The 26,478-nt window shown below is 35.2% G+C and overlaps 1 protein-coding gene across 1 annotated transcript in view; it reads left to right on the top strand.

Moving 5' to 3' along the window:
- GBE1 (1,4-alpha-glucan branching enzyme 1) overlaps positions 1-23,658 on the top strand; it is a 354,639-nt gene extending 330,981 nt beyond the window's left edge. The window contains exons 15-16 of the mRNA XM_036754162.1: positions 14,755-14,872; positions 21,683-23,658. Of these exons, the coding sequence (XP_036610057.1) occupies positions 14,755-14,872; positions 21,683-21,739 (175 nt within the window). The 3' untranslated portion in view covers positions 21,740-23,658. The remainder of the gene's footprint in view (positions 1-14,754; positions 14,873-21,682) is intronic.
- Positions 23,659-26,478: the final 2,820 nt, after the last annotated feature.

Here is a 26,478-nt window from a genome sequence, read left to right on the forward strand (position 1 = left end):
TTCATGATAAAATGGCATAAGCTTTCTGTGTATACACACCCTTTTTCATGAACCATTCTTTCCCATATATTTCTCCCTATCACACTTCCCTACCTTTGCTTTGATTTTGCATTGAAGTCACAAAGTATTAGAGTGTATGTTAACCTAGTTGGGAATTTCTAACCAAGTCTTCATAGGTTGCCCTTAACTTTTCATCTCTGGCAGTTATATTCTTGCATACAGTACTGTTATTTTTGGTGGTATTTTTGCAAAAGCTTATCATTAGTACAGCAATCCATGATGACTAAATGTCCCATGAAATAATGTTTCTTGTTGCCTCTAACTTCACAATAAGACCTACTCCTTAGTTCTTTTCTTTGCCTTTGCAAGAAGCATCTGTGAGCCATTCTTTTATTTAGCTCTAACTTTTCTGTTTCTTCTGACAACATTTAATAATAAGGCTGTCAAGATTAATTTGATTTGACTTCTCTAGCAAATCTCCTTAGACTTTGGACAAAGAACTCACATTTGGTAGTCACAGTAGTCAAATTAAAATTTCTAGGTCATCTAAAGATTATATTTATCAGTCTTTATTGTTCCCTTTCTCATCACTCTACTAACTTCTCTGCAGAAACAATTGTGGGCCACAAAGGACTGGGACAATTTTTTAAAAAATTTTTCGTGTGTTTTCATGGCCAAAAAATTCACCATTAGTTGGCCATACTTTCTGTACTTATGTAGTTTGTTGCTGGGTAAACAAATTGATTTGTTACTGGGCCAAATTCAAAGCCTTGCTAGCATTGTAGAATCTGTCAGAGATTCATTCATTTCAGTTATGTCCAACTCTCCATGACCCCATTTGGAGGTGTTTTTTTTTTTTTTTTGCAAAAATATTGGAGTGCTTTGTCATTTCTTTCTCCACCTCATTTTACAAATGAGGAAACTGAGGGAAACAGGATTAAGTGTCTTACCTAGGGTCACACAGTAAGGGTCTTAGGACAGACTTGAACTCAGGTCTTCCTATTCCAGGTCAGTCCAATGTTCTATCTATTGTTCTACCCAGGTGCCTGCACTCTCCATTTGATAAACCAGTATAGATCTTTTTAGAGAAATATGCACATTGGAATGGTGAGAGATTGGAAGTAGGGAGACCCTTTTGGAGGTTATTACATTTATACAGGTAAGAGTTAATTATGGCCTGAAGTTGAATAGTAGCCATAAGAGGGGAATATAAAAGACGTGGAAGCAAAATAGGAAAGACAGGTTTTATACATTTTTATAGATTTCATTGCTAGAAATAATCCTAGAAGTTGTCTATCCCAACCCCCTCATTTTACAGATGAAGAAACTGAGGCCCATATATGGTGAAGGGATTTGCCTGAGACCACATAGTTAGTAGTAATGTATGATAATCCCAAATATATAATAAGGAACTTACCTATTTACCCCACTGCTAATTTCCAGGTCATCAAAGAGGATTCATAATATCTCAAGTACAAATATAGTATGAATCCAGCTCATTTTTTTAGGGAGAGGAGCATATTTTTTAAAATACCCTAAAAAGAAATTAATGGTTAAAGGTAATTAGAAATTTATAACAATTTTACTATCATATATTACTATTATGTTATAGTATTATTATATTCTAAGATGATATCAAATTATTTTATTATTTTGTTTTTAAAAATCCAGTCATCCTCGATGCTTGACATTGAGTGATTTAGGCCAAAATTTTGACATCATTAAGAAATAGCTTTTTCTTTTCCTGATTTCTTTTTCCAATTTTAAAACACCAGAGTTTTAGGAGATCTAAATCATATTTCTTATGGAATAACTTTTAAAGCAATTACAATTTCAGGATTAGTTTTATTCTTCTTCTAAAATAAATCTGTCATAGATTACCTAGAAGATTTTTATGTATCTATCAAATATACCATCATTCTATATGTAAAAAACTTCAGATTCTGACTCAATCATTTAAAATTTTTGAAGTTAAATTTAGATAATTCTAAGAGTCCTAATTTATGAGTCTGGTCAGATAAGCAGTTAACTATGGGCAAAGTCTGGGAATCTCAAAACTATCTAAATTTAACTCCAAAGATTTAAGATATGGGGGAAGAAGAAGGTAAGAAAGTCAGTCAGGTAGATCCCAGAGGAAGGAAGTGAGGTACTATGTTTTACCCACTGGTTACTGTGGATAAAAACAAAGTTTGCCTGCTTAAAAACTTTGCCTAGGGCTAGTTCTATTACTCTCCATGGTGATTTGTGGCAGCACATAGTGGTACTGTGAGAGTGAATCTCTGTGTCATTTATTTAAAAAGTTAAGTGTGAGAGCATTTATTAAAATTAAGATAGGTAGATTTTTTAAAAATAACTTTTAAGAAAGGTAAAGATTAAGCTTATTTCAAAACTAGAAATATTAAGATTTCAAAGTTTTGAGAGAATTAAAAATCATACTTTCTATAGTCATTAACAAATCTGAGCAAAAGCCATTCATAAACATAATCTGCTTAAGTAGTCTTTCATTACCAATTACTGTATAAGAGAAGAAAGAAAATTAATAGACTAACTATTTGAATTGACAAGGAAAGTTCTTTGAATTAATGAAGCAATGCAATTCTTTCTTTGGTTTGTTTAAGGTTTAATTCTCCTCACTTGAGATTTATTTAAAATGCTTTACTTGTGAGTTTAATAATCATCCAGCTAGATTCCACGGACAAGAGGAAAGTGCGTGTTACCTGTGGCATGAAGATATGTGGATATTGCCTTGGCTTTTCAGTCAAGAGGAGAAAAAATATTCTTAAAAAGCACAGACTACAAGACATAATTGAGTAATACAACAGAAAAGTAACTCCAGGGAACAGAATACCAAATCTGGCACCTGATAGATACCGTTATTTAAAGGTTAATAGCAAAAGAGAGTTTTAAACATAAAAGAAATGAAAACCAAAAAACCTAAGTAGAAAAATATTAAAGATTCAAGGTCTCACCCTGAGCATTGAGAAATGCCTGGTTATGTTGTTGTTGGGTTTGGTTTTGTTTTTGGTTTTTGATAGACTTGTATAGCATTTGTCCTTGAAAAACCTGAAGTTGCTATCCAATTGACTGTAAAATACATGTTAAAATATACTATTAACAGTGATTAGAATCTTGTCAGCAACAAAGATAACCAGAAAAGAAAAGGAAACAAGGACATCAAAGGAAAAAATGGTCAAGGTAAATATACAAATAAAAATGAAATGGGGAAAAAAAATTGAATAGGTCCAATAAACACAAGGTTTTTCTGATCCTGCTTAGTTGTCACATCCTGGCATAGGCAATGATTTCAAAATAGATTTGTTCTGTTTATCTTTTCATCTATTTCTTTTTCTGCTTTTCTTTTCCTTTTTCTTGTGTTATCCTTTTGACTTGAATGAATGCTTTGTAGCCATTATTTATATGAAGCAGGGATCAAATAATGCTTTACTGAAACCTAAATCTAATCTGAATTCATAAAGAATGTGTAGGTAATGTTTATAGCAAGGTCGTGGAAAAGTAAAATACTCATTCCAGAACAATTGTATAATGGTCTTTTTGTTTTTTAATTGATGAAGTTATTCTGGCCTTTGAAGACTAGCCAAAAAAATGAGACATTACAAATAGTCTTATATAAATTATGCTTTTTAAAAATTTATTTAGAACTTATCATCAAGTTAACAATTTTATTGTTTGAATTCAATATCATAGAATTCTTTTGGTTGTGTGTGCAGCAGCAAAATTAAATAAAATTAAAAGCAGTAGGGAATTTTTTTTCTTTGTTTCTTTGATAATATTTGAGAAGTCACAAATCAAGTCATTTATATTGAGGCAGTTAAAATTTTGTAACCATCTAGTCCAAACAAAAACTCCTAAATCAGATAGCCAAGTATATGGATTAAAATTTTATTTTCCTGGGGCAGCTAGGTGGCGCAGTGAGTAGAGCACCAGCCCTGAAGTGAAGAGGACCTGAGTTCAAATGTGGCCCCTTGACACACTTACTAGCTGTGTGACCTTGGGCAAGTCACTTAACCCCAATTGCCTTCCCTTCTCCCTTCAAAAAACAAAACAAAACAAAATTTTAATTTTTCCATTTTCAAAACCAAACAATATTGCAAATCTCTTGTCATTTGTGGTTTGTTATTAGTTAGTGTTATGTGTCCTTTAACATGCCAGAGAATTAACTAATGATTTGCACTAGCAGACAGACAGACACACACACACACACACACACACACACAGTGCAATACGTTAATTACTGTAGTGAATACTTACAGCATCTTCATTTGATGTTACCAGTCTTTTAGTTTTCATTGGTTCCTTACCTTTCCTACATTATTCTTGTTCTAAAAATATATAGTAATGACCTCAGGCTAACAGGAATCAAGGCTTATTTCAGTCTGGAATCAGGGTTGATATTCTAAGCACCTTGTAGATGAAACAAGGTCCTCCTTGACTATAATGGAAGAATATTTTTGTTCTGTACTTAATTAAAATGTGTAGTTGTCATTTAAAGTTTTAATGAAGACAGCATTCACAAATTTAATTCTCATGTAGCTCTTGCATAAAGATAGAGTTTTCAATTAAAAAGTTTTTATGTGAACTAGACACTTTAAAATGATATATTCTTCTTAAAGGAAAATTTAATTTATGACATTTTAAAAATGTATTTTCATTTTATATGGTATAAAATTAAATTTCATGCTTCTTCATAAGTGTTCCTCTTATATTAGAAATACTGTAAGGAATAGGGATTTTTTTAAAGGCTGGATTAGAAAATAAACTTAAATAATTTCACTAAAAGTAGTTTAGTCACAAACATCACATTGCTGCAAAGAATCATTTAAAGAATCATTAAATATGTCAAAGCTTTAGGCACCATTGATGAATTATTAAATTTAATGTATACTGTAGATCATAGACGCAAAGACTGAAATGCCTAAGGGAGACATTTCCCCAACATTCATAAAATATACAGCAACTTGTCAGAAGTCTTTGCTAGTACTAGGTTTGGGAAGGGACCAGAGAGAGCAACTAAAAGTCATTGTTTATAGTTCTCTGTGGTTCATGACAATAAACAGGGGCAATTTAGACATATTTATAAAATGAAGGGACAGATCTTCTTGAGGGGGTGTACAGCTATAACCTAAGGTTTTGTAGTTTCTCATTAGTAATAAATAAAATGTTAGGTAACATAAAAAAGAAAGGATTTAGATAGGCCGTATTCTCTCCAAAGCTTCCTAGCCTAAAGTTCATTTCTGTGTTATTAAATATGCATAAAATACCCCCAAGTTTTATAACACTCTTTTCTTTCTTTTTTAAAAAATTCAATTAAAAAAAGTCAGGTCCATATTTTCTTTCTAGAGAGCAAGAAAAACACAAGCAGTTACAAACATGTACAGTCAAGAGATATAAATTCCCACATTGATCATGTCCGTTGCACTCTTAGTCCACTACTTCTCTGTCTGGAAGTTTCATCATGAGTTCTCTGGAATTGTGGTTGGTCAGTGTATTGATCAGAATTTCTATGTCTTTTAAAACTGTTTCTCTTTATAGTATTATTACATAAATTGCTCTCCTATTATATAAGTTGCTGTCTTCTCACTTCACTTTGCATCAGTTCATACAAGTCTTCCCAGGTTTCTTTGAAACCATCCCATTTATCATTTCTTACAGGATAATACTATTCCATCACATTCACGTACTCTATATTGTTCAGCCATCCCCTAATTAATGGGCATCCTCTCAGTTTCCAGTTCTTTGCCACCAAAAAAAGATCACTCCTTGTCTTACCCTTAAAGATAGCTAAACAGAAAATATATAGTGAAGTCACTGAATCTTTTACTTAGCAATTTCCTTTGCATTTGTTCTGTATTTATTTTTTCTCCTAAGGTTTCCTTCCTATCCTAAGAAATTACCACAATCATACAGATATATGGGGAGTGCATAAAGGATTCAGCCCTGAACCATAGACATTACCGAATAGCATCAGTTTCCTGGTGCATACTCTCTGTTTTGGAAGAGGTTCAGGGATTCTTGCCTTGCAGTTTTTAACCTTTCCCTAATTTTTTGAAATTAGCTGCTAATCTCTTTTCTCATTAAGCCTCCTACAACACCTCTTTCCCACATCCTCTCCACTGAGGTTCTTGCCTCATGCTTTACTGAAATCATGAGGCCATTTGCTAAAAGCTCTATTTTCTCTTTATTTCATGTTTCCTTCTTACTTTAGTTTCTGACGAAGAGTTAACTCTTTTTTTAACCCATTTATTATCCATTTATTAGGTTTCTGTTGCTTACAGAGCCCTTTACAAATGTACTGCTTCAAGGTTTCATTGAGGCATACAGCTGGTGCTGAATTCTTGAACACTATGATAGTAAATGAACAAGCAGCAGAGTGTACTTCCATGCTGGAATGGTTTCAGGTACAGTCAGGTTGACTGTTACTGCTTTCTGAAGACCAGTCTAGCTAAATACTGAGAGGCTCTCAGCAGTAGATTAGCCACAATGTGATAAATGTTTTAGCCATAGCAATCCATGAAACAAAGGAAAATACAAAATGGCCCTTGGTCCTGTGTAACCGGCTTCCACTCCTTTTTTTTTTATTTAATTGATCTAATATATTTAGTTTTCAGCATTGATTTTCACAAAAGTTTGAATTATGAATTTTCTTCCCATTTCTACCCTCCTGCCCACTCCAAGATGGCATATATTCTGGTTGCCCCATTCCCCAGTCAGCCCTCCCTTTTGTCACCCCACTCCCCTTCCATCCCCTTTTTCCTTCTTCTCTTGTAGGGCAAGATAAATTTCTACACCCCATCGCCTGTGTATCTTATTTCCTAGTTGCATACAAAAGCTTTTATTTGAACTTTTTTTTTTGTTTTTGAATGTCTGTTTTTAAAACTTTGAGTTCCAAATTCTCTCCACTCTTCCCTCCCCCGCCACCATCCTCCCTAAGAAGGCAAGCAATTCAACATAGGCCACATGTGTATCATTATGTAAAACCCTTCCACAATACTCATGTTGTGAAAGACTATGTTTTGCTCCTTCCTATCCTATCCCCCTTTATTGAATTTTCTCCCTTGACCCTGTCCCTTATTGAAAGTGTTTGTTTTTCATTACCTCCTCCCCCTATCTGCCCTTCCTTCTATCATCCCCCCCTTTTTTATCTTCTTCCTCCTTCTTTCCTGTGGGGTAAGATACCCAATTGAGTGTGTATGGTATTCCCTCCTCAGGTCAAATCCAATGAGAGCAAGATTTACTCATTCCCCCTCACCTGCCTTCTCTTCCCTTCCTACAGAACTGCTCTTTCTTGCCACTTTTATGCGAGATAATTTACCCCATCCTATCTCTCCCTTTCTCCCTCTCTCAATATATTCCTCTCTCATCCCTTAATTTGATATTTTTTAGATATCATCCCTTCATATTCAACTCACCCTGTGCCCTCTCTCTCTCTCTCTCTCTCTCTCTCTCTCTCTCTCTATATATATATATATATATATATATATATATATATGTGTGTGTGTGTGTGTGTGTGTGTGTGTATGTATATACACCTACATATATATATACACACACATATATATACATACACATATATAATATGCATATTCCTTTCAGCTACTGTAATACTGAGGTCTCATGAATCATACACATCATCTTTCCATGTAGGAATGTAAACAAAACAGTTCAACTTTAGTAAGCCCCTTGTGATTTCTCTTCCTTGTTTACCTTTTCATGCTTCTCTTGATTCTTGCGTTTGAAAGTCAAATTTTCTATTCAGCTCTAGTCTTTTCACTGAGAAAGCTTGAAAGTCCTCTATTTTATTGAAAGTCCATATTTTGCCTTGGAGAGTTAACTCTTCTGGCCAAAAGTAATCCCTCTGCACTCCCCCTTAATCCTAATCCTTCCAATTTTCTCTATAAAATCGCCCCTGGCATCATCTCCCCTCCCTTCTCTAATTTTTAGTCTCTTCCTTACCTACAGGTTCTTTCCCTGTTTGCAACAGAAAGAACCAGGAGGAGAAGATGGTCGATAGTGTTATATGCTAAGGAGTCATCAAGAAGGATTAGGATTGACAAATAGGCATTATACATAATAAGAAATAATTAGCAACTTGGGAGAGAGTAGTTTTACTTGACTACTTGGTATTCTCATCAGTTCCCATGGGCTCAGTTATTCTCTCTAGGCTGCTGGTTTTCAGATTTTTTATGTCCAGCCCTAGCCTCTCTCTTTATCTCCAGCTCCACATTAACAATGGCTATTCGACATTTTGAATTGGATGCCCACAGGCATCTCAACCTCAGCATATCCCGAACAGTGTTCTTGGTCTTCCCCCCCAAATCCATGCTTCTTCCATATTACTGTTAAAGGGAGAATCATCCTCCCCTCAGTGTCATCCTGGATTCTTCACTCTCCCTCACCACATACAGTCCATCAGATGGCAAATTCTATCATTTCTACTGCCACATCATCTCTCATATATATCCCTTCCCGCCATTCATCTTAGTATAGGCCCTCATCACTTTTATCCTGGGTTATTTTAATCACCTTCTAATTAATCTTCCTGCCTTAAGATCCTCCCCATTCCAAGCTATCTTCCTTATCCATGCCAAAGTGATTTTCCTACTATATACATATATATATATATATATTTTCTATCGCCATATATACTCAGTAAATTGAGTGTGTGACTCAATGAATCCATGGTCCATCTGGAATCAAATATAAGCTCATCCATTTGAAACTTAAAGTTTTCCCTAACCTATCCTGTTTTTCTAGGCACGATACACTCCTCTAAGTTCTTACAATTCAGTCATATTGGTCCACTTACTTTGCTCAGACATGTCATTCCATCTCTCATTTTCATGCCTTTTCTTTGACTTCCTCTTTCCAGCGCTCTTCCTCCTCAACTTTGTCTCTAAGAATCCCAGGCTTCCTTTAAGGCTAAGCTTAATACGTAATAGGCCTTTCCTAGTTCCCTCAGCTTCCAGTGCCATCTTCTATTTTCCATTTACTCTGTATGCATACTGAATCCCCCTATTTATAAGTATGATGTCTGTTCTGTTTCCTTTTGCCTCTGAATTCTCAGGGCTTGACAGAGTTACTGTCACAGGGTAAGCACTTAACAAGTGCTTATTCGCTGATTTATTTCCTTGATTCATGAATTCCAGCTCAAAGCACCAGGCCTCTAAGATCTTCTGAGTTCCTGAGCCTTCTTGGCTCTTGTAGATTTAAATACTACAGACCTAAATGCCTTTCCTCCCTGTCCTTCTATTTACATTATAATGGGATGACTTTAGCAACTCTTCCCTCTTTCCTTGTAGCCATACTTGAGTCAATAAAAGTGTATTTTAAAGATTTATAAAACAATATACAATTATAGAAATTATATACCCAAAATAAGATAATAAGATGGGAGAATAAAAGAAAATAGTCCTAGAGAAGGTAATATTTAACCTTCCTAAACTACTCTATCTAGCTATTTTTCCCTAGGGGTGTCATGGGTTTCATGATTTTCTATGAGCTGGAAGAATCCGTTTCCTTCTGACTCCACAGATAAGAAAACTCATCCTGTCCCATTTCCCTCTCATTAAAAGGGCATCAGTCCATCTGAGGTCTATGGATAGAGTTATTTAGTGACCTTAAAACGCTAGCCAGGCTCACTTTTCAGCCAGTCAGCTTCCTGATTGATTTTGATTTTACCCCTATAATACTTCCCTGTGAAAGGTATGTGATAACAAAGGAGCCAGTACATGGTCCTCCTGGATATAGTCAACACCCTGATTGATTTCTTCTTGAAGGGGCAGTAGTGGTAAGGGGGGGAAAGAGTGTCTCAGCACCCCCACCACAACTCCCAGTGCTGTTCTCCTAGAAAGAAGTTTACCGCCATGGAACATCAACGTTTTCCATCTAATCATCAGAAAAGTAATTCTTTGTATTACCTCAAAAATCAGAATTTTAGTTTAAACATTTATTATTTGTTCATTATTATTTAATCATTAAAACAACTTATTATTACTTGCTTTGAAATCTGAAAGTTTTACCTCACGATAGTTATTTAGCTTCATCAGGTAGAATAAAGTAAATTGTGTCAAATGATGTAAGTGATAGTACTTCTTCTCACATCAAAATCCTTATTCTTTGAGCAAGCACTTTATCAAGAGGCTGAGCAAACACAGCAGCTTTTGAAGCATTTGAAGAACCATTGAATTTAAGAGACTTCATGCCTTCTCTTCCCTTTAATCTTATTAGTACAAGCCTCTTGCAGAACATGGCATTTCCATGTAGATCATTAAATACTGCTACAAGCTTACCATTTACTCAAACCTGCTAATAGATGTAGTAAATGCTTAGAAGTCTTCTGAATTTTAAGAAATGTAAATCATAACATTTAAAAAAGATTTCCAGTTTGATATCACAACTTAATTTGATTTCTTTATAAATCAGTATAAAGAAGCTTTTCTAGTTTTTCCTTTCTTCTATTTTCCCCAAAATAAAATATAAGATCAAATTTATCCATCACCTTCCAGTTCTCAAGAAGTACCACCTCTTACATGATACTTTTCCTGATACCTCAGGTCCCCCAAATTTACTTTCTATTTATTATATACATGTTTTTTCTCCATTTTATATTTTATTTTTCCCCAATTACATATTAAAACATATTTCTAAGATTTTGAGTTCCAAATTCTGTCACTCCCTCCTTCCCTTCCCCCGACTGAAATGGCAAGCCATCTGATATAGTTTATACATGTGATCATGTGGAACATTTCCATATTAACCATTTTGTATGAGAAGACTTGAATAAAAATAAAGGAAAAAAGAAAGAGGAAGGAAGGAAGAAAGAAAATGAAAACTAGTATGTTTCAGTCTGTATTCAGACAGTATCAGTTCTTTCTCTGGAAACAAATAGTGTGCTTCACCACGAGTCTTTTGGGATTATCTTAGATAATTATATTGCTGAGATTAGCTAAGTCATTCACAGTTCTTCATCATACAGTATTGCTACTGTATACAATGTTCTCTTGCTTCTGCTTACTTCCATTTGTGTCAGTACATGTAAGTCTTTCCAGGTTTTTCTGAGGTCATCCTGCTTGTCATTTCTTTTACAGCACAATAACATTCCATTACAATCATATCCCACTGCTTATTTAGCCATTCCTCAATTGATGGGCATCCTCTTGATTTCCAATTCTTAGCCACCATGAAAAGAGCTGCTGTAAATATTTTTGTACAAATACATTACTGCCCCCCCTTTTTTTTAATGTCTTTGGGATATAGAACTAGCAGTGACAATACTGAATCAAAGGGATCACAGTTTGGGCATACTACCAAATTGCTCTCCAGAAGAGTTGGATCAGTTCACAAATCCACCAACAGTGCATTAGTGTCCCAGTTTTCTGACATCCCCTCCGATATTTGTCATTTTTTTGGTCATATTAGCTTAGAGTTGTTTTAATGTGCATTTCTCTAATTAATAGTGATTTAGAGAATTTTTCATGTGACTATAAACATCTTTGATTTCTTCTGAAAACTGCGTTTTCATATCTAACAATCATATCAATTGGAGAATTACTTGTATTTTTATAAATTTGACTTAATTCTCCCTATATTTGAGAAATGAGACCTTTATCAGAAATACTTGTTGGAAATTTTCCCCCCAGTTTTCTGCTTTCCTTTTAATTTTGGTTGCACTGGTTTTGTTTCTGCAAAAACTGTCAAATTTTGTATAATCACAATTATCTGTTTTATATTTTTTTAATGCTCTATGTATTTGGGCCTAAATTCTTCCCTTATCCATAGATCTGACAGGTAAACCATTTTATGCACTCCCAATTTTCTTATGGTATCACACTTTATGAGTAAATCATGTACCCATTTTGACCTTATCTTGGTATATGATGTGAGATGTTAATCTATACCTAGTTTCTGCCTTACTGTTTTCCAGTTTTCTCAGCAGTTTTTGCCAAATAGTGAGTTCTAATCCCAGAATCTGAGTTCTTTCGGTTTATCAAACATTTAGGTTACTATCATTTATTACTGTGTCTTGTGTATCTAATCTATTCCACTGATCCCCCATCTGTTTTTTTGAGATTTGTTCTGTCAAGTTTGGATTCAGTCAAAAAGCTGCACTTGAGGGCCTAGAGGGCCATGTGTGGCCTCAAGGCTGCAGATTCCCTTCCCCTGATATTTCTGCCATACTGTTTTCTAGTTTTCCCAGTGGTTTTTGTCAGATAATGAGTTTTTGTTCCAAAAGCTTGATTCATTGGGTTAATCATATACTATATTACTATGGTCGTTTACTATAATGCATTTTGTACCTAATCTATTCCACTGATCCACCACTCTGTTTCTTGACAAGTACCAGATTGCTTTGATTATTACCCCTTTATACTACAGTTTGAAATCTGGAATGGCTAGACCACCCCATTTTGCATTTTTTTTATTGATTCCTTTGATATCCTTGAGCTTTCTTCTTCAGATTAGTTTTATTTCGTTTTGTAGCTCTATAAAAATAAATTTTGATAGTTTCATTAGTATGGTACTGAATAAATAGATTAATACAGGTAGAATTGTCATTTTTTATTCCAGCGGGTTGGCCTACCCATGAACAATTGATTTTTTTTTTGATGATGCCCACAATAAGAATGTTTGGAAGAGCAGTAGATTTGGGAAGAAAGACTTCTGCTACTCTTTTCACAAACACCTAAACCTGACTTGACATGGAGGACCCAATAAAATTCAGCAAACATTTATTAAGTACCTATAATGTGCCAGGTACTTTGCTAAGTACTGGTTATATAAATGAGAAAAAGAAAGGTAGCTCCCTCCCTCAAGGAGCTTACAGTGTAATGGAGGCAGAAAACAACACATAAGATTATCATTTTTTTCTATCTATATCCAGTCTGCCCTTAGCTCCCATTCATTTTAGGACAACTCTAGGGCACTGATGGGAAAATAGGAAGTCTAAAATCCTCCAGATACTTTGCAGCTCAGAAAGTCCTCCTCTGGCTAAATCAGCCGGTAGGAAAGGGCTGAAGGGAGACACAAGGCTGAGGCTGAGCCCTCTCTTTCCCCTCTACCCCACTCCCAGCTGTTCCTTTTTAGGAGTTTTAATTGGAATACACCTTTTCTCCAGTATCTGGTATTCTCCCATTTCAGCCATCTCAGTACTTTTATGCAGGACCCAGAGAATATGATGAAATACCTCAGCAACCTGGAACAGACTTCCTGTTATGACATAATAAAATCTCTGTCAAAGACTTTTCACATTTAATCTAATGCCTCTGATTGATGGAGCTTTTTAAGACTTTCAGTGAGGTAGAGTTTAGTAAACAAATCAACCCTACCCTTATACCAACTTGTCCTTTACAACTGTTAAATAATGCATTTATTTTCTCAGGCTAATCCCAATAATCCAAATTAGTAATCTGTTAGCTAATCCCTTGTTTCAGTGTTCACAAATACTGTAGTGTTACAGATACTGAACACCCTATCATTCAGTAAGAGTTTGATGGAAGTAACTTATCAAGTGGGAGTGAGAGACAGAGTTAAATCCTTGTTTTCATGGTTCCTTTCATTCATTCAGGCATGCTTTATTCACTGTGTTCCCATTTGAAAAAAAAATAGCTCACACATCTACACCTCTGTTGTGGGGACCCATACAGCATCATTTAATGACAACAGAGCATGATCAGGTCTAAGCCATCTTTTAATAGCCTTCGTGTTCTTTGTTTTTAACTCATTAGTCATTATCATTATCAATCTGATTCACAGTTGACTTCAATAAAGGTACATCAGGTTAACTTCCACATGATTGGCTTTTCTTTAGTTATATGAGTATATTGAGGTGTGCCCAGAATTTAGTATACTAGATGTGAGAGGGAATGGCTTTTTTCAAGGTCATTTTATGTACATATATATATGATCATATATTTAGAGTGAGAAAGGACCTCATAGATCATCTAAAACAACCCATCTTTTTACAAATGAGGAAACTGAGGCCCAGAAAAGTTATCACTTGGGCACAGTGACACAGGAAAGCCAAGACTCAACCTAAATTCTCTGATTTAGTGCTCTTTCTCCATTGTTTAGTTATCTTCATTTATATTAAGAAAATAAAAACATGTCTGTAATAGGTAACTTTGACAAAGAAGATGTATAAAGTTACAATTTTAATTTGTTGTTCTTGTGTTTGAGTACTTAGCAGTTTTTGTTGTAATATATATGCATCAATACCTGTTACAAAGAGTAGGTACATAAAATACAGCTATTGAATTCTTTGGGAAATCAAATTATGACAATGTCCTAAGATAGTAATACCAGAAAGTGGTAGAATATATGCTCCTTGAGGGCCAGGGAATGTTTTGTTTTTATCTTTTTATCTTCCAACCCTAGTATAGTTCAGATAATATAATTAAGAATAATAATAGTTGACTTTGATATAGCACCTAAAAATTTACAAAATACTTTATGTGTATTATTTCATTTGATCCTCACATCAGCCTTGTAAGGTGTCTATCACAGGTATTTTATCTATTTCCAAAAGAGAAAAATGAGGTTTAAAGAGGTTAAGTAGCTTGTACGTGGTTACACAACTAGTTTCAGAAGTGGTTTTGAATTATGTTCTTGCTTCCAAGTCAATATCCACTACGATGCCCTGTCTCAGAAGAATGAAGAAAATATGAATTATGGTGTGTATTTTAATAACATTTTATGAGATCTTGTTAAGATAAAGTTAAATTCCTTAATACATTATAAATTCAAAATTGTTCTGGATACTGATGAAGAGAAATATGGAGGACATCAGAGAGTGGACCATAATACCGATTTCATTTCTGAGTCTTTTGGACATAATGGCCGTCCCTGTTCTCTTTTGGTGAGTATTATTTCCAAAAAATATTTTCTTTCTGTTTTTAGAAGGTTCTTGAATCTTTAAGGTGATGCTGATATTGGTCATAACAAAAAAAGGCTATAATTTTTACATTTAACAAATTAAAATTTTAATCCAGTTCCAGCATATTTCCTTAACATGAAGAACCTAGGAAGTAAAGTATTAAGTCATGAATAAGTACTATTTTGTGTTGCTGTCCTTGTCATTCATAATCACAAATTACTCCTTGTGATCTTGCTTTAAACTGCTTTGGACCCTGATGTTCCTTGTAATATAAATAGGAGTTCCCTACAAAAATATTTATGTTATTACTATTTTTCTTTGAAAAAGGTAAAATTACTTGTCAGAAGTTTATTACATGAGCAGTTTTTAAATGTCTGTATAGAAAAAAAAATGTCTGTATAGACTTTATTTCCTCTATTTTCTTCACAATTTCCCAGAACTACCTTTTCCCCTGGGGTATTTCAAGTGTTCTGCAATTTTGGGAAGCACTAATAAAATAATTATGATAAACTTCTGAGATGAAATCAGAAATCTGGGAAACTTCCGCCTTTGGAATAATTTGCAATTTCATTTGCAGTCTAGTTCTGCACTCATCCCTATCTCAGTATTTTCTGCTCCTCTTAGCTGACTGATATGATTCATCTTTTTTTGAATCAGGAAGAACACAGATGCTTAGTGGGAAAGCATCTGCTTGTCTTTATTGATTAGACTATGACAGGTCTTGGTTTATAAAGTTATTTCACTTTCATGGTTAATAACAGTGTGACAGTCTTATAATTTATAAGAGTTTAATTTACATGACCCTTTACAATTCTTTAAATCTAATTCACATTACTGAAAGACATGGGACTAAGGAATTAATTGAAAATGGGTGTGAAAACTTCGTGACATTCTTATACTCTCCCACCTGCTCCATTCCCTAATGCACCCCAAATCACTGATGTTACTAGTATCTCTGAGCTCCCTCAAGTTTGTTTCCTATTATATTGCAGAGAAAGATAATCTTGCATAGGCAGTAACAATAAAAAATAAGATTATTAATGATGAGTGAGGTTGGATTCTGGGGAAAGTATATATGCTATAGGATATCAAGATGGACTCAAGATGGCAGTCAAAAAAATTTATCAAAAAAGCTCTGTGCTAGGGGCTGAGAATACAAACACAAAAATGAAACAACCCCTGTTCTCAAAGAACCTACATTCTCTCAGCTCCTTGCTTGACAGAAACTGTTGGAAATTACTCAGTTAAAAGAAAAAATAGGACATGTCTAGTGAGATGACAAAATAGTCACTTTCCTCAAACTCTTTCAATCCCAAAACCTCCAAAGAAAGGAATTATGGACCAGATATCGTATAATTACAGCTGATTCCACAAAATAAAAGCACAGAATTCCCACACAAGATAAAAACCACATGAATAGCTACTACTCTAGAGAATTTTAATACTTTGATCTCTCATTTAAAGTCCGTATGCTTACAGACTTACAAAGCATCCAACTTTGGGGACCCCCCCCCCAAGTCTATCCAAATTAGAGTTCTTTGGGCTTTTTCTCTTTAAATAATTAATTCTTTTCTCTTTTAGGTTTTAATCTCATGAAATCTTACAAAGTACATTAACTGTATGTTAGAATATAACAGGAAGAAAAGCCAATTCATTGGTTAGAATTTAAGAGGGAGGAAAACCAATTCATTGACTTGAGAAATGAAAAAGTACTTTTTACTCACTATGTGTAAAATACTATGTTAAGTGCTAGGGGCACATAGAAAAGCAAGAGAGCACTTTCTTTCAAAGGAGCTCACATTCTAGTAGGGAAAGACAATTAAAGGAGGGTTTCAGTTTCAAGTCCAATGCAAAGGCCTCAAAGTCCTCAAGATTCAACAACAACACAGATGGTAATTTTTTTTAATGTTAATCCATTTCTGTTGTTGAGCCGTCTGTCAGTGCCGAAGACTTTGGTGATAAGAACTTTTTTTTCTAGATCTTAAGAAGCTATGACTGCTGAAGAAGGGAAGGCTGTAGCTCCTGCAAAGGGAGTTACCAGGCGGTGTCTACACAAGTGTCGATTTCCTTGATGATGGTTGTAGTTCCCTGTCTGAAAACTAGGCTTATGGTCTGGAGAATATTGCTTTTTCCAAGGCTCTTGAGCTCCAGATTTTGGAATGTCTCTTCCAGAATCTGAGGGTAGATAGTAGTCAGGTGGTGACAGAATTGAATGAAAATTAAATGATAAAATAATTTATTCAACAAGATTTTATTAAGCATCTACTGGTCAGTAAGACTGTCACCAAATTGTCATCTGAACTTAGAGACAGAGGTAGAAAGAAATTGGTCACTTCACAAGTAGGAGGAGCAGTGAGGAGCTAAGAACCACTCACAGGAGCAATTCCACATATATACATCTAGTAGCATGCACTGTACAACCGTTTAGTCAGGTGGGAAAGAGAATTCACAGGCATTAGAAACAACAAGAGTTTTGTAATACCAGCCTCCCTAGCTGTTGTGAATAACTATTTGTATGACTGTAAAGTATATTTTCAGAAAATATCAGAGCTTTCTTTGTTCCTTGTATTACCAAAAGATCTTCGCACCCAGTTGAAACAAAATAAGCAGTTAACAGCAATAACAACCAGTTTTCCCCCCAGAAATGAATTAACTCATTCAGCAAACATGGAATGTGCTGCATATAAATGCAGCAGCTGGAAAATAGTATATATCACATAGGGTTCTGTTACAGTAAGAGGGATACTACATCATAGGGACAAGTAGGACAAAACAGAGCTCTCTTTTATTTTGTTCTCTGTGACCATGTGTTGTGTAGGGAATTGCTCATTTAAATAACTAGGCTCCAGATGAGGAAGATCACAGGTGGTAGGGTTGAAATAAAAGAGTACAAATGAACCAAGAAAATACTGAAAGTCCAAAAAAGTACAATTACTTCTTGCCATATTTGCTCAAGGAACAGCTAGAAGGAGCAATATGCCTTCAGAAATAACTTTTCCTCTCATACGCAAGGTAGCTGAATCCTCTAGTAATGAAATTCATCATTACACAGTTTTAGCTATGCTGTGGACCCAATTATATCACTTGAGCATAACAACCTCATACTGTTTTTTTATCAGACTTATGCTGTCAGTAAAGCAGGAGTCTTTTCCTCCTGATGCCAAACCTTGTAAAGGAATTCTACCATGTCCACGAAACAGTAGTGAAAAAAGACCAAATGTACCTTTCTACTGTGACATTTATGGCCATCCTAACTAGTATATATTTGCTAAGAATTTAATTTGCAAGTTCAATAATCCATAGAATCTGCTGAATATGTTTCAAATCTGTGCTTTCAAAGATAGCAACAAACAGAGCTTGCAGAATTCTTAAAATAGCCTTCCATGCTGCAGCATCAGCAGATAAAAGCTCTATTTTTCCCCCATTGGTCAAAAATGTGCAGCCAAGGAACCCAGCTTGTGTTATATACTCTCACTGAGGTCATATTAGCTATGATCAGAATGTTCTGTAAAAGGTTAAAAAAAAGTGATGCCGTACTGCTTCTTTATCTTGTTGGGGAAAAAAAAGTGGCAATACTTTTTAGTATGCTCATTTATTTGAGCTTCAGTAACAGTTATATTGGGGGTCAGTGTGCTTGGGAGAATTCTCATCTACTTAACACAAACCTAGCATAAGAGCAGAATTGCAGCTTAGAAATGTAAAATCCCTGACAGAAATGGGAACATAGGTAAATGTGTCCAAAGTTTTCCTAAGTAGATAGTTGCTTCATTGCTGTAGTGAATAAAGTGAGTCCTTTATAATGAAAATGTGAGCAAAGTAATGGGATTATCATTAATTGCTTTGCTATTTAGACCCATTGCCAGTAAACATTTGGTCAGTTAATTATTCCCATTTTACATTTGGGGGCTCTCAGTAGACTGCAGTACAATTATCTTTTTGATAAGCTGCTTGGCATAGTTGTTTAATTTTTTTTAATTTAGTGTTAAAGTTCTTGTTTAAAAAACAAAACAAAATCTAACACTGGAGAATAATTTGTTAAGATCCTTTGGAAAGAAAAAAAGTAATAATCAAATACTTTAAAACTTATTCAGATTGTTTCATGTTTTTATCCTCTTTAATATTCTAAAATAGATGAAAGAATATACATGTATAGGAGACAAAATTAGAAGAAATAAAAATTAGAACAGTTCAAATAATAACATTAGTGTAAGGAAAAGTACAATTCATTGAAAATTCTAACTTCTTTTTTTCAAAATATTAGCAAAATAAAATTTGGCAGAAATGTATATAGAGTTTCTCATTAAATTCAATATACTAAAAACTAGGTTATCATTTTTAGCTTTCTTTGAAATGGTTCATTTTCAGCTTTGATATGGAGCTGGATAGTTACCCCTGGTATTCTTAAAAAGGTTTTCAAATTTTGATAACTTTTTAAAATGCTTAACTTTAATTAAAATTTAGGTAGCAATTGTTACATAATAATTTTGAATGTATAATACATATATTTTCCCCAAATCTACCATTTTGAAACCTGTTTGTTTTAGTCCTAAGGTTCCAGATATTCAAATCAACTATATTTCCTGTTGTCCCTTTCCAGGGACATGAGATATTAGGATCCCTATATCACAAAAATTTTAGAGAAAAAGATTGTGTTGTGTAAATATGCCACAATGTCATTGAGTGAAAATCAACTGTTCTGTTCTCTTTTTAAAAAAAACTCATATTAATGGGCTTTTCCTTTTTTAAAAACATGCTTTTTCTGAACTCAAAAGAACACCAAATAAATTGAATATTCCCATATACATAGTAGAAAAGAAAAAAAAGTGTACACTAAACTGCATAGCTCTTATTATGTACACCTTGCAGTTCTTTTAAAGTATATAATAAGTTCAGCTATCCTACTTGTCGGTGCTGCTTTCCAGCCTTCCTACTGTTCTTTTATCTCTGTTTTAAAAGAAGTATGTCTCAATGGCTCTCTTTTCATTTTTTAATTTTCTAATTTTGTTGCTGATAATTTATCCCTATCTGCCTCATCCTGCCACCCACTGTACCACCACTGGAAAAAATAAAAGCAAAGCTTTGGTAACAAGTGTATCTAATCAAACAAAACATTCCCTTATTGCCTATGTTCAAAAATGTATGTAGATTCTTTTCTGCATCTTGAATCCATTACCTCTTTGTCTGAAATGGGCAGCATTCTTCATCATTAGTTCTTTGGAATCACTTGGATCATTTTAGCTGCTCTCTTATTTTCCTTTTCCTCCCTAAATCTGTGTTTGCTTTTTATCTTACGTTCTGGTTCCAGATTATGAAAGACTTTTATGCCATCAGTCAAGCTCTCACATGCTGAAATATTAGGAGAATGTTAGGAAAACCAAAAACTTAGGGCCAAACCAGGGTTTCAATGTAGATATTTATTTATCATAGTGAAGTCAGCATTCTGCTAGTTCTTTCTTAGCTTTACTGTATATATTTTAAATAAACAGTTTTACATATTAAGTTACGCAGAGGACTGATGCATTGATTGGATAGTTTCACTCAGTCAGAAAGACCTGGGCTTATATCCTGCCTCTTGAGACACACTGGTTATTATGATTTTAGGCAGGACCTAGCTTCTCAGTGCCTGTAGACTCGAAGAGTCTTTGAATTGCTGAAGTGTTGCTAATCTGCATTGATAGGCTGTTAAGAGCACCAATGAAATCGCAGGTCCAGCCAAAAAAATAATACTAATAAGAAGGAATTAAGTAGCATCTAGGTCCATTAAGCAATTCATATCACTTGCTAGCTAGGTAGCTTAGTGGGTTGAGCCCTGGGCTCAACCAGTCAGGACACCTGAGTTCAGATGCAGCTTCAGACACATACTAGCTGTGTGACCCTGGACAAGTCACTTTACCCTATTTGCTTCAGTTTCCCTATTTGTAAAATGAGCTGGAGAAGGAAATAGCAGACCACTCCAGTATCTTTGCCAAGAAAACCCCATGTGGGGTCATGAAGAATTGGACATGACTGAACAACAACAAAACCACTTGCTCAGTTGCATAAAATGTCCTTTTAGCAAAAAAAAAAAAAAAAAAAAAAAAAAAAAAAAGAATTTCATATGAAATGCTGGCATGTTGATTAAAATTTCCTATCTTTATAAGGCGAATCCCATGGAATAGGTGTTTGTGACTAATTAGAAAAATGGTTTAAGGCATACCACCTGGAGTTAAAGGTGTGTTCCTCTTAGGATTCCTTTGATTGCATTCATTAAGCTCTTACTCTTCGAAGGGGAAAAAAAAATGAATATCAAACATTTTCTTAAGTAAGGCTCTCTAGGTGCAACAGTATTTGCAAAACATTGCTTTGTCACATTACTTCTGTTTACTGGAACAAAATGACATCATAGGCCTTAGGCAAGCCTTAATTCACAATACAATAATAATGCAATTGTGTTTAAACATAATATTTATGTTTATTTATCTCTGTTCAGTCAGTGTGCCTCCATGTTCTCAGGAGTCTTAACGCTGACAATTATAAATCATACAGAGCCCTCTAGTGGTAACTGTTTTAAAATGCTCTCATTAACGTTAGAACAAAGACTAGAAAAGTACTGTATACAGTTTAAATTACTCTGATTCTAAGATTTTAAATATGATTCATAAGAATTAATTGCCTTAGGAAAACAGAAGTTTGAGTCATGCCATTAGACTTACCTCGAAGTCTATAGTGCAAAATCCTCACATTCAGTAGTTTTCATGAAATGTACTGACAAGATCATAATGCCATTTTTTTTTTACTTCTTTAAAAAATTAGGTATACATTCCAAGCAGAGTGGGTCTTGTGCTTCAAAACGTGGATATGCCAAACTGAGGAAGACAGAATTTGCCTGCGGTGGATGCAGATCCTTGTTTTATGTTCTTGTATTTAGCGTCAGAGAGCTTTTATTTTGTAGGCTTTAAAAAATGTATGGTAAAAAATATTGGGAATTGAATATTGGTATGTACACATGAATATCAAATTGTCTTTTAAAAGCCCTTTTCCAGGACCATATAAATGACAAGTATGGAGAAAAAAAAATTAACTTTGTGTTTCTGGTGTTCCTGTACTATATTTTCAAACCTCTAAGTGGCTAGTATTTTCAAGTTATATTTTGCATTTTGTAAAAGTAAAATGTACTTTCATCCTTTTTTATTTGAGATTTGATTTGTTCATTACATGTTATTATCTTTTCCTAGTGTAATGAGTATGCAGAATTTTTAAAAATTGAACAAATAGTCTTATTTAAGTTTCTTTCATATTTGGCAAAGAATGCAGTCAACGAAAAGGTATTGTTATACTGGCGATTTTATAATAATGTTAAGGATTTTTTCAAACGATAACATAATAGGCTTTATTTGTAAAGGCTCTTATGATTTAGCATAACATTTTTTATTTACTGTCATTCACATAACATTCTTGTATCTTCTCTCTCACTTTTTCTGAACCTTATTATAATAGTTGTAACATTTCAGAAAACATTTTATTTTCCTTTAGTAAATAGTATCCAAATCTCAATCAGGTTTGTCTTAATCTGTTATTACAGGGAATTAATTTATAATGCGTTTTAACATATTTGCCATCAAAATATATTCATTTGCAGGGAATAATCACATAATTTGCATGTACCTGTACCAAGCACAAGCTACTAACAAATAGAATTTTGTTAAATGGCTCTTGTGCCCAAGATACTCTTACTGTTATAAAATCAATGATCTTTAAAAAGATGCTTAATTCATGACTCTTTCAAAAAGAAAAAGATTGCTGCTTCTTCAGTACTTCAGAATTGGAATTCGAAATTGAGTACTTCAAAAATGGTCTACAAAACGTGACTTCAGATGCAGATTTCAGCCTCTCTGTGCCATGGTCAGTGCATCTGTGGTTTTCTTAAACATTGCCAATTCTTTGCATACCTTGTAAGGTACATTTTAACTGCAAATTTTCATTGTTTGCTTTTGGTTTTGTCTTTTTGCTTTGTCCTGAATCACTTGTAATTTACAGCAGCTATATTGCAATTCTCATTTTTAATGGAAAAGATATATAGTATAGTTTCTTTTTTACTAACAAAATTTTGCATTAACTATCTTCCATATATAATAAGATTTCTTTTGTAAAGTGTAGAATGAATGTATGAAAATATCAGGTTTATTTTGGATTTCTAACTAATTTCTTTTTAACCCTAACTAGGATAATAATTTGAATATATTTGAAGGATTAAATGGTACTGGGTGATAATTTTGCATGCTGGGAAACATGAGATGGAAAGTCTTTTGTGATGCATTTCCCATTAAAAGCGGTTTAAGAATAGCCTAGCACTGTCATAATCTGTGAACTATAACTATTAAAGATGAAGACACAGAACACCATCACATTGTTAAGTATTCCAGTTTGCATTATCCCACCTTAGTTTTCTTTATGCACAAAAATGTTACCAGGCCATTTCCATGTCATGGTAGCATATTTTAATATGTAATATAGAATTTTTATTTGGCATTGTTATGGATATGGAATTGTTATTTTGAAACTTATGACAAGGTCAAAATCACCATTGTAATTACATGCTATATTTTCATTATATTCATCGATTTTGTGAACATATTCCTTAGATTTCACTGGTTTGCATTTAGGGTTCTACAAAATAATGTAAGGTAATTGCCCTTATCAAGTTTTTGTCATAGAGAAACAATAAATATATGCTGCTAAATAGGAACAATAAAAATATATGCAAATGAAATACCAAGAGTATAAAATAAGAATGTTGTGATTATTTATCTGTCTCTACTAAAAACCTTTACAAAGCATTCTAATGTTTGATGTCCAGACACTTTTTTCTGGATGCTTTTGTGCATCTGAAATCATCTAGTGAAAAATCCTCATTCCTTTCAGTTGTTAACCATTTCCAATAAGCACTAGACATAGTGGCATAGTCTTACTCTTTCAGCCTTTAATAATGCTTTTCTTTTGCTTATTTTGTCAGTAATCAGTAACCATGGTGTCATTATCCAAAATGATGTCTTAGTGTGAACATTTTCCAATACATCTTTTCAATTCTTATGTATGTTCTTATAAAAAAAGTGAATGGTCAAAAAGATAATGCATTGACCTTGATGTTTTTATTGAAGGAAAAGAATGTTGATCAGAGTGTGAATGCTAATTACAGATTACTATCTGCAAACAATAACGTTCAAAAATGAATGAAATATGCTTCATCTTCTCTAGCTGTTCAGATAAACAAGGTGTTGGCCCAATTCAGAAAACCTAGTAGTTTATAATAATTGTTATTACAACATTTAACTAAATGTAAATGTTTTTCCTAAGAATTACCTTCTTCTCTTGATGCTTACAATATTTTGGCAGTCCACAATCCTTTCCCATTTTTCTCAAGTCCTACAAAATTTAGATATTTTTGTTTATATTTGCCCTACTGTTTTTCAAAAATATCATTGTATTTATCTTTACCCTAGCATAAATTAAATAACCTCTTCTCAAATGCTTAAAAGTAACTATTAACTCAATCAATTCAGCTTTTAGTAAGAGTGAAAGAACTTTTGATCATATGTGTGTTTTTCTGATTTCATCAGACCCCTTTAGCAATGACAAGGCAACGTATGTCACGTATCAGGAGTTTACCTAGTTGTCGGCGGCCGGACGGGTGTGCCCCACAATAGCACCCCGTTCTCCCCGACTACCGCCTCACACTCACCCTGCCCACGGGTCTTCGGACGTCTCCGGCTCCTCCCGGGGGATGCGAGAGGAGAATCACCAGGCAGCTACCAGAATGCGACAAGCAGTTTTATTGCAATGGCGTACCAGAAATCTTACACAAAAATCCCACTGACCCTCTCTGGGGTGCTCCTTATATTGGGAGTTTCGGGTTAGCTCCTCCCCAGTTCCTCCCCGAAGGTGGAGCCCTTCCAGTTGGAGCCGCCCCGTACTGACGTAACAGAAGCCACACAGGCACTGCTGCGTCAGCAGGTCCAGACTCCCTGGCGTCTCACTACCCTTTCAGGAGGCCCAGGTCCAGAGCGCCCCTAACAACTCCCCCTTTTTGTTTAATGACATCGGCTTTTACAGCTTCTAAGGAGCGGCGCAAAACCCCAAACATACAAGAAATCAGGCAGGGCAGGCACAAACAGATGAGAAGGGCAAGTACGAGGAAAATTCCCCCAATGGAGGCCCATTGGAGTAATTGGTGAAGACTAAGAGTGTCCCACCAGTCTTTGGCGTTGTTATAGTTCTTTTCCCAGTCGTTATTGAAGTGTATAGTGGCATTCTGTATGGCCGCAATGACCTCATCTAGCATATGCAGTTCAGTTGTGAAATTAGTGGCAGTGTTATAAGAAGAGTCTCTAATTGTGCATACTGGGAAACATGGTAGGGAATAGGGGTTACACAGAGATTCGGGGTAATGGCCCAGTGCGTAGGATTCACTGCCAGGGGTGGCAAGATGGCAGGAGCAGATGTGGATGGGGTCGCCAACTGGATCATGGCAAGCAGGCAGCTAAGGGCATTGTTCAAGGCAGCCCTCCTTCTCTGGACGGTCCTGTTTTTCCGCCGCGGCCTCCGTTCCCTGGGGCGTCGACGGGGGCGCAACCTCACGGACCCGGCGGATGGGCACCCAGATTTGTTCTCCTGTGGCATCTGTGGAGACACAAAGATACCCTCTCCCTCCAATTACGACCCTCCCCGGCCCGTGCCACACCCCTTTCTCATCTTTCCACCAGACCGGGCTGCCTTGAAGGCACGCAGTTGGTGGCGGTGTCTCCTTTTGGCCCGGCTCCTGTCTTTCACACCGGCCTCCAGCATAATATTTTAGCGCAGGCGTGAGGCCATCATCACGAAATCGTAAAAAATAAAAAATTGGCAGTAATAAAAAATGGGCAGTAAAGGTAGCTGTAGCGAGCTGCGCATGGGTCAGCCTACCCACCACTCCCCCTTTTTGTTTTATGAGAATAGGACTCACATATATAAGGGATTTAATTAAACATCTTTCATCCCCTACTCTAAACTGGTCCCGGTGTTGCAGCCAAATAGCAGAATCCTTGCGTTTCCAAGCAACCCGACTCCGGCCTTGGGCCTCAGGACCGTTGCAAGATGTTGCTGTAGGGGCATGGGAACAAAGGGGTATACCGTCCTCGGGCATGTTGCAAAATGGTATCAGAGCTGTATGAGCTACGTGAGGCACGAGGCAGGATGTCCCCGTAAAGTATCAAAGATGTTCCAGTAAGTAAAGTAACAAAGCAGTACGTAATAAAAGGGCCTAAATAAGAAAAAGCAGCTTGTACACTGGGCAATTATTTGGAAAAGAAGCCAACCCCCTATTGTATATTTGCAGCCGAATCATCCTTTAAACTTTCCAAGTAGCAAATGTAGGAAAATCATAGTGAGCTAGAAATGTTTTCATCCAGGCGGACTGGGTTATATCTATGGAGATAATTCCTATCCGAAGAAGTATTTTTGTTTCTCAGGACTACAGTAACAGTCAGTAACAGTCCTTTGGGTACACTATGTTCAGATTGGCTTTCACGTTTGGCTTTCATTTCTCTGTTTTGGAAGCTTTAAACCACTTGTTT

The sequence above is a fragment of the Trichosurus vulpecula genome, chromosome 4, assembly GCF_011100635.1.
Source record: "Trichosurus vulpecula isolate mTriVul1 chromosome 4, mTriVul1.pri, whole genome shotgun sequence".
Taxonomy (NCBI): Eukaryota; Metazoa; Chordata; class Mammalia; order Diprotodontia; family Phalangeridae; genus Trichosurus; species Trichosurus vulpecula.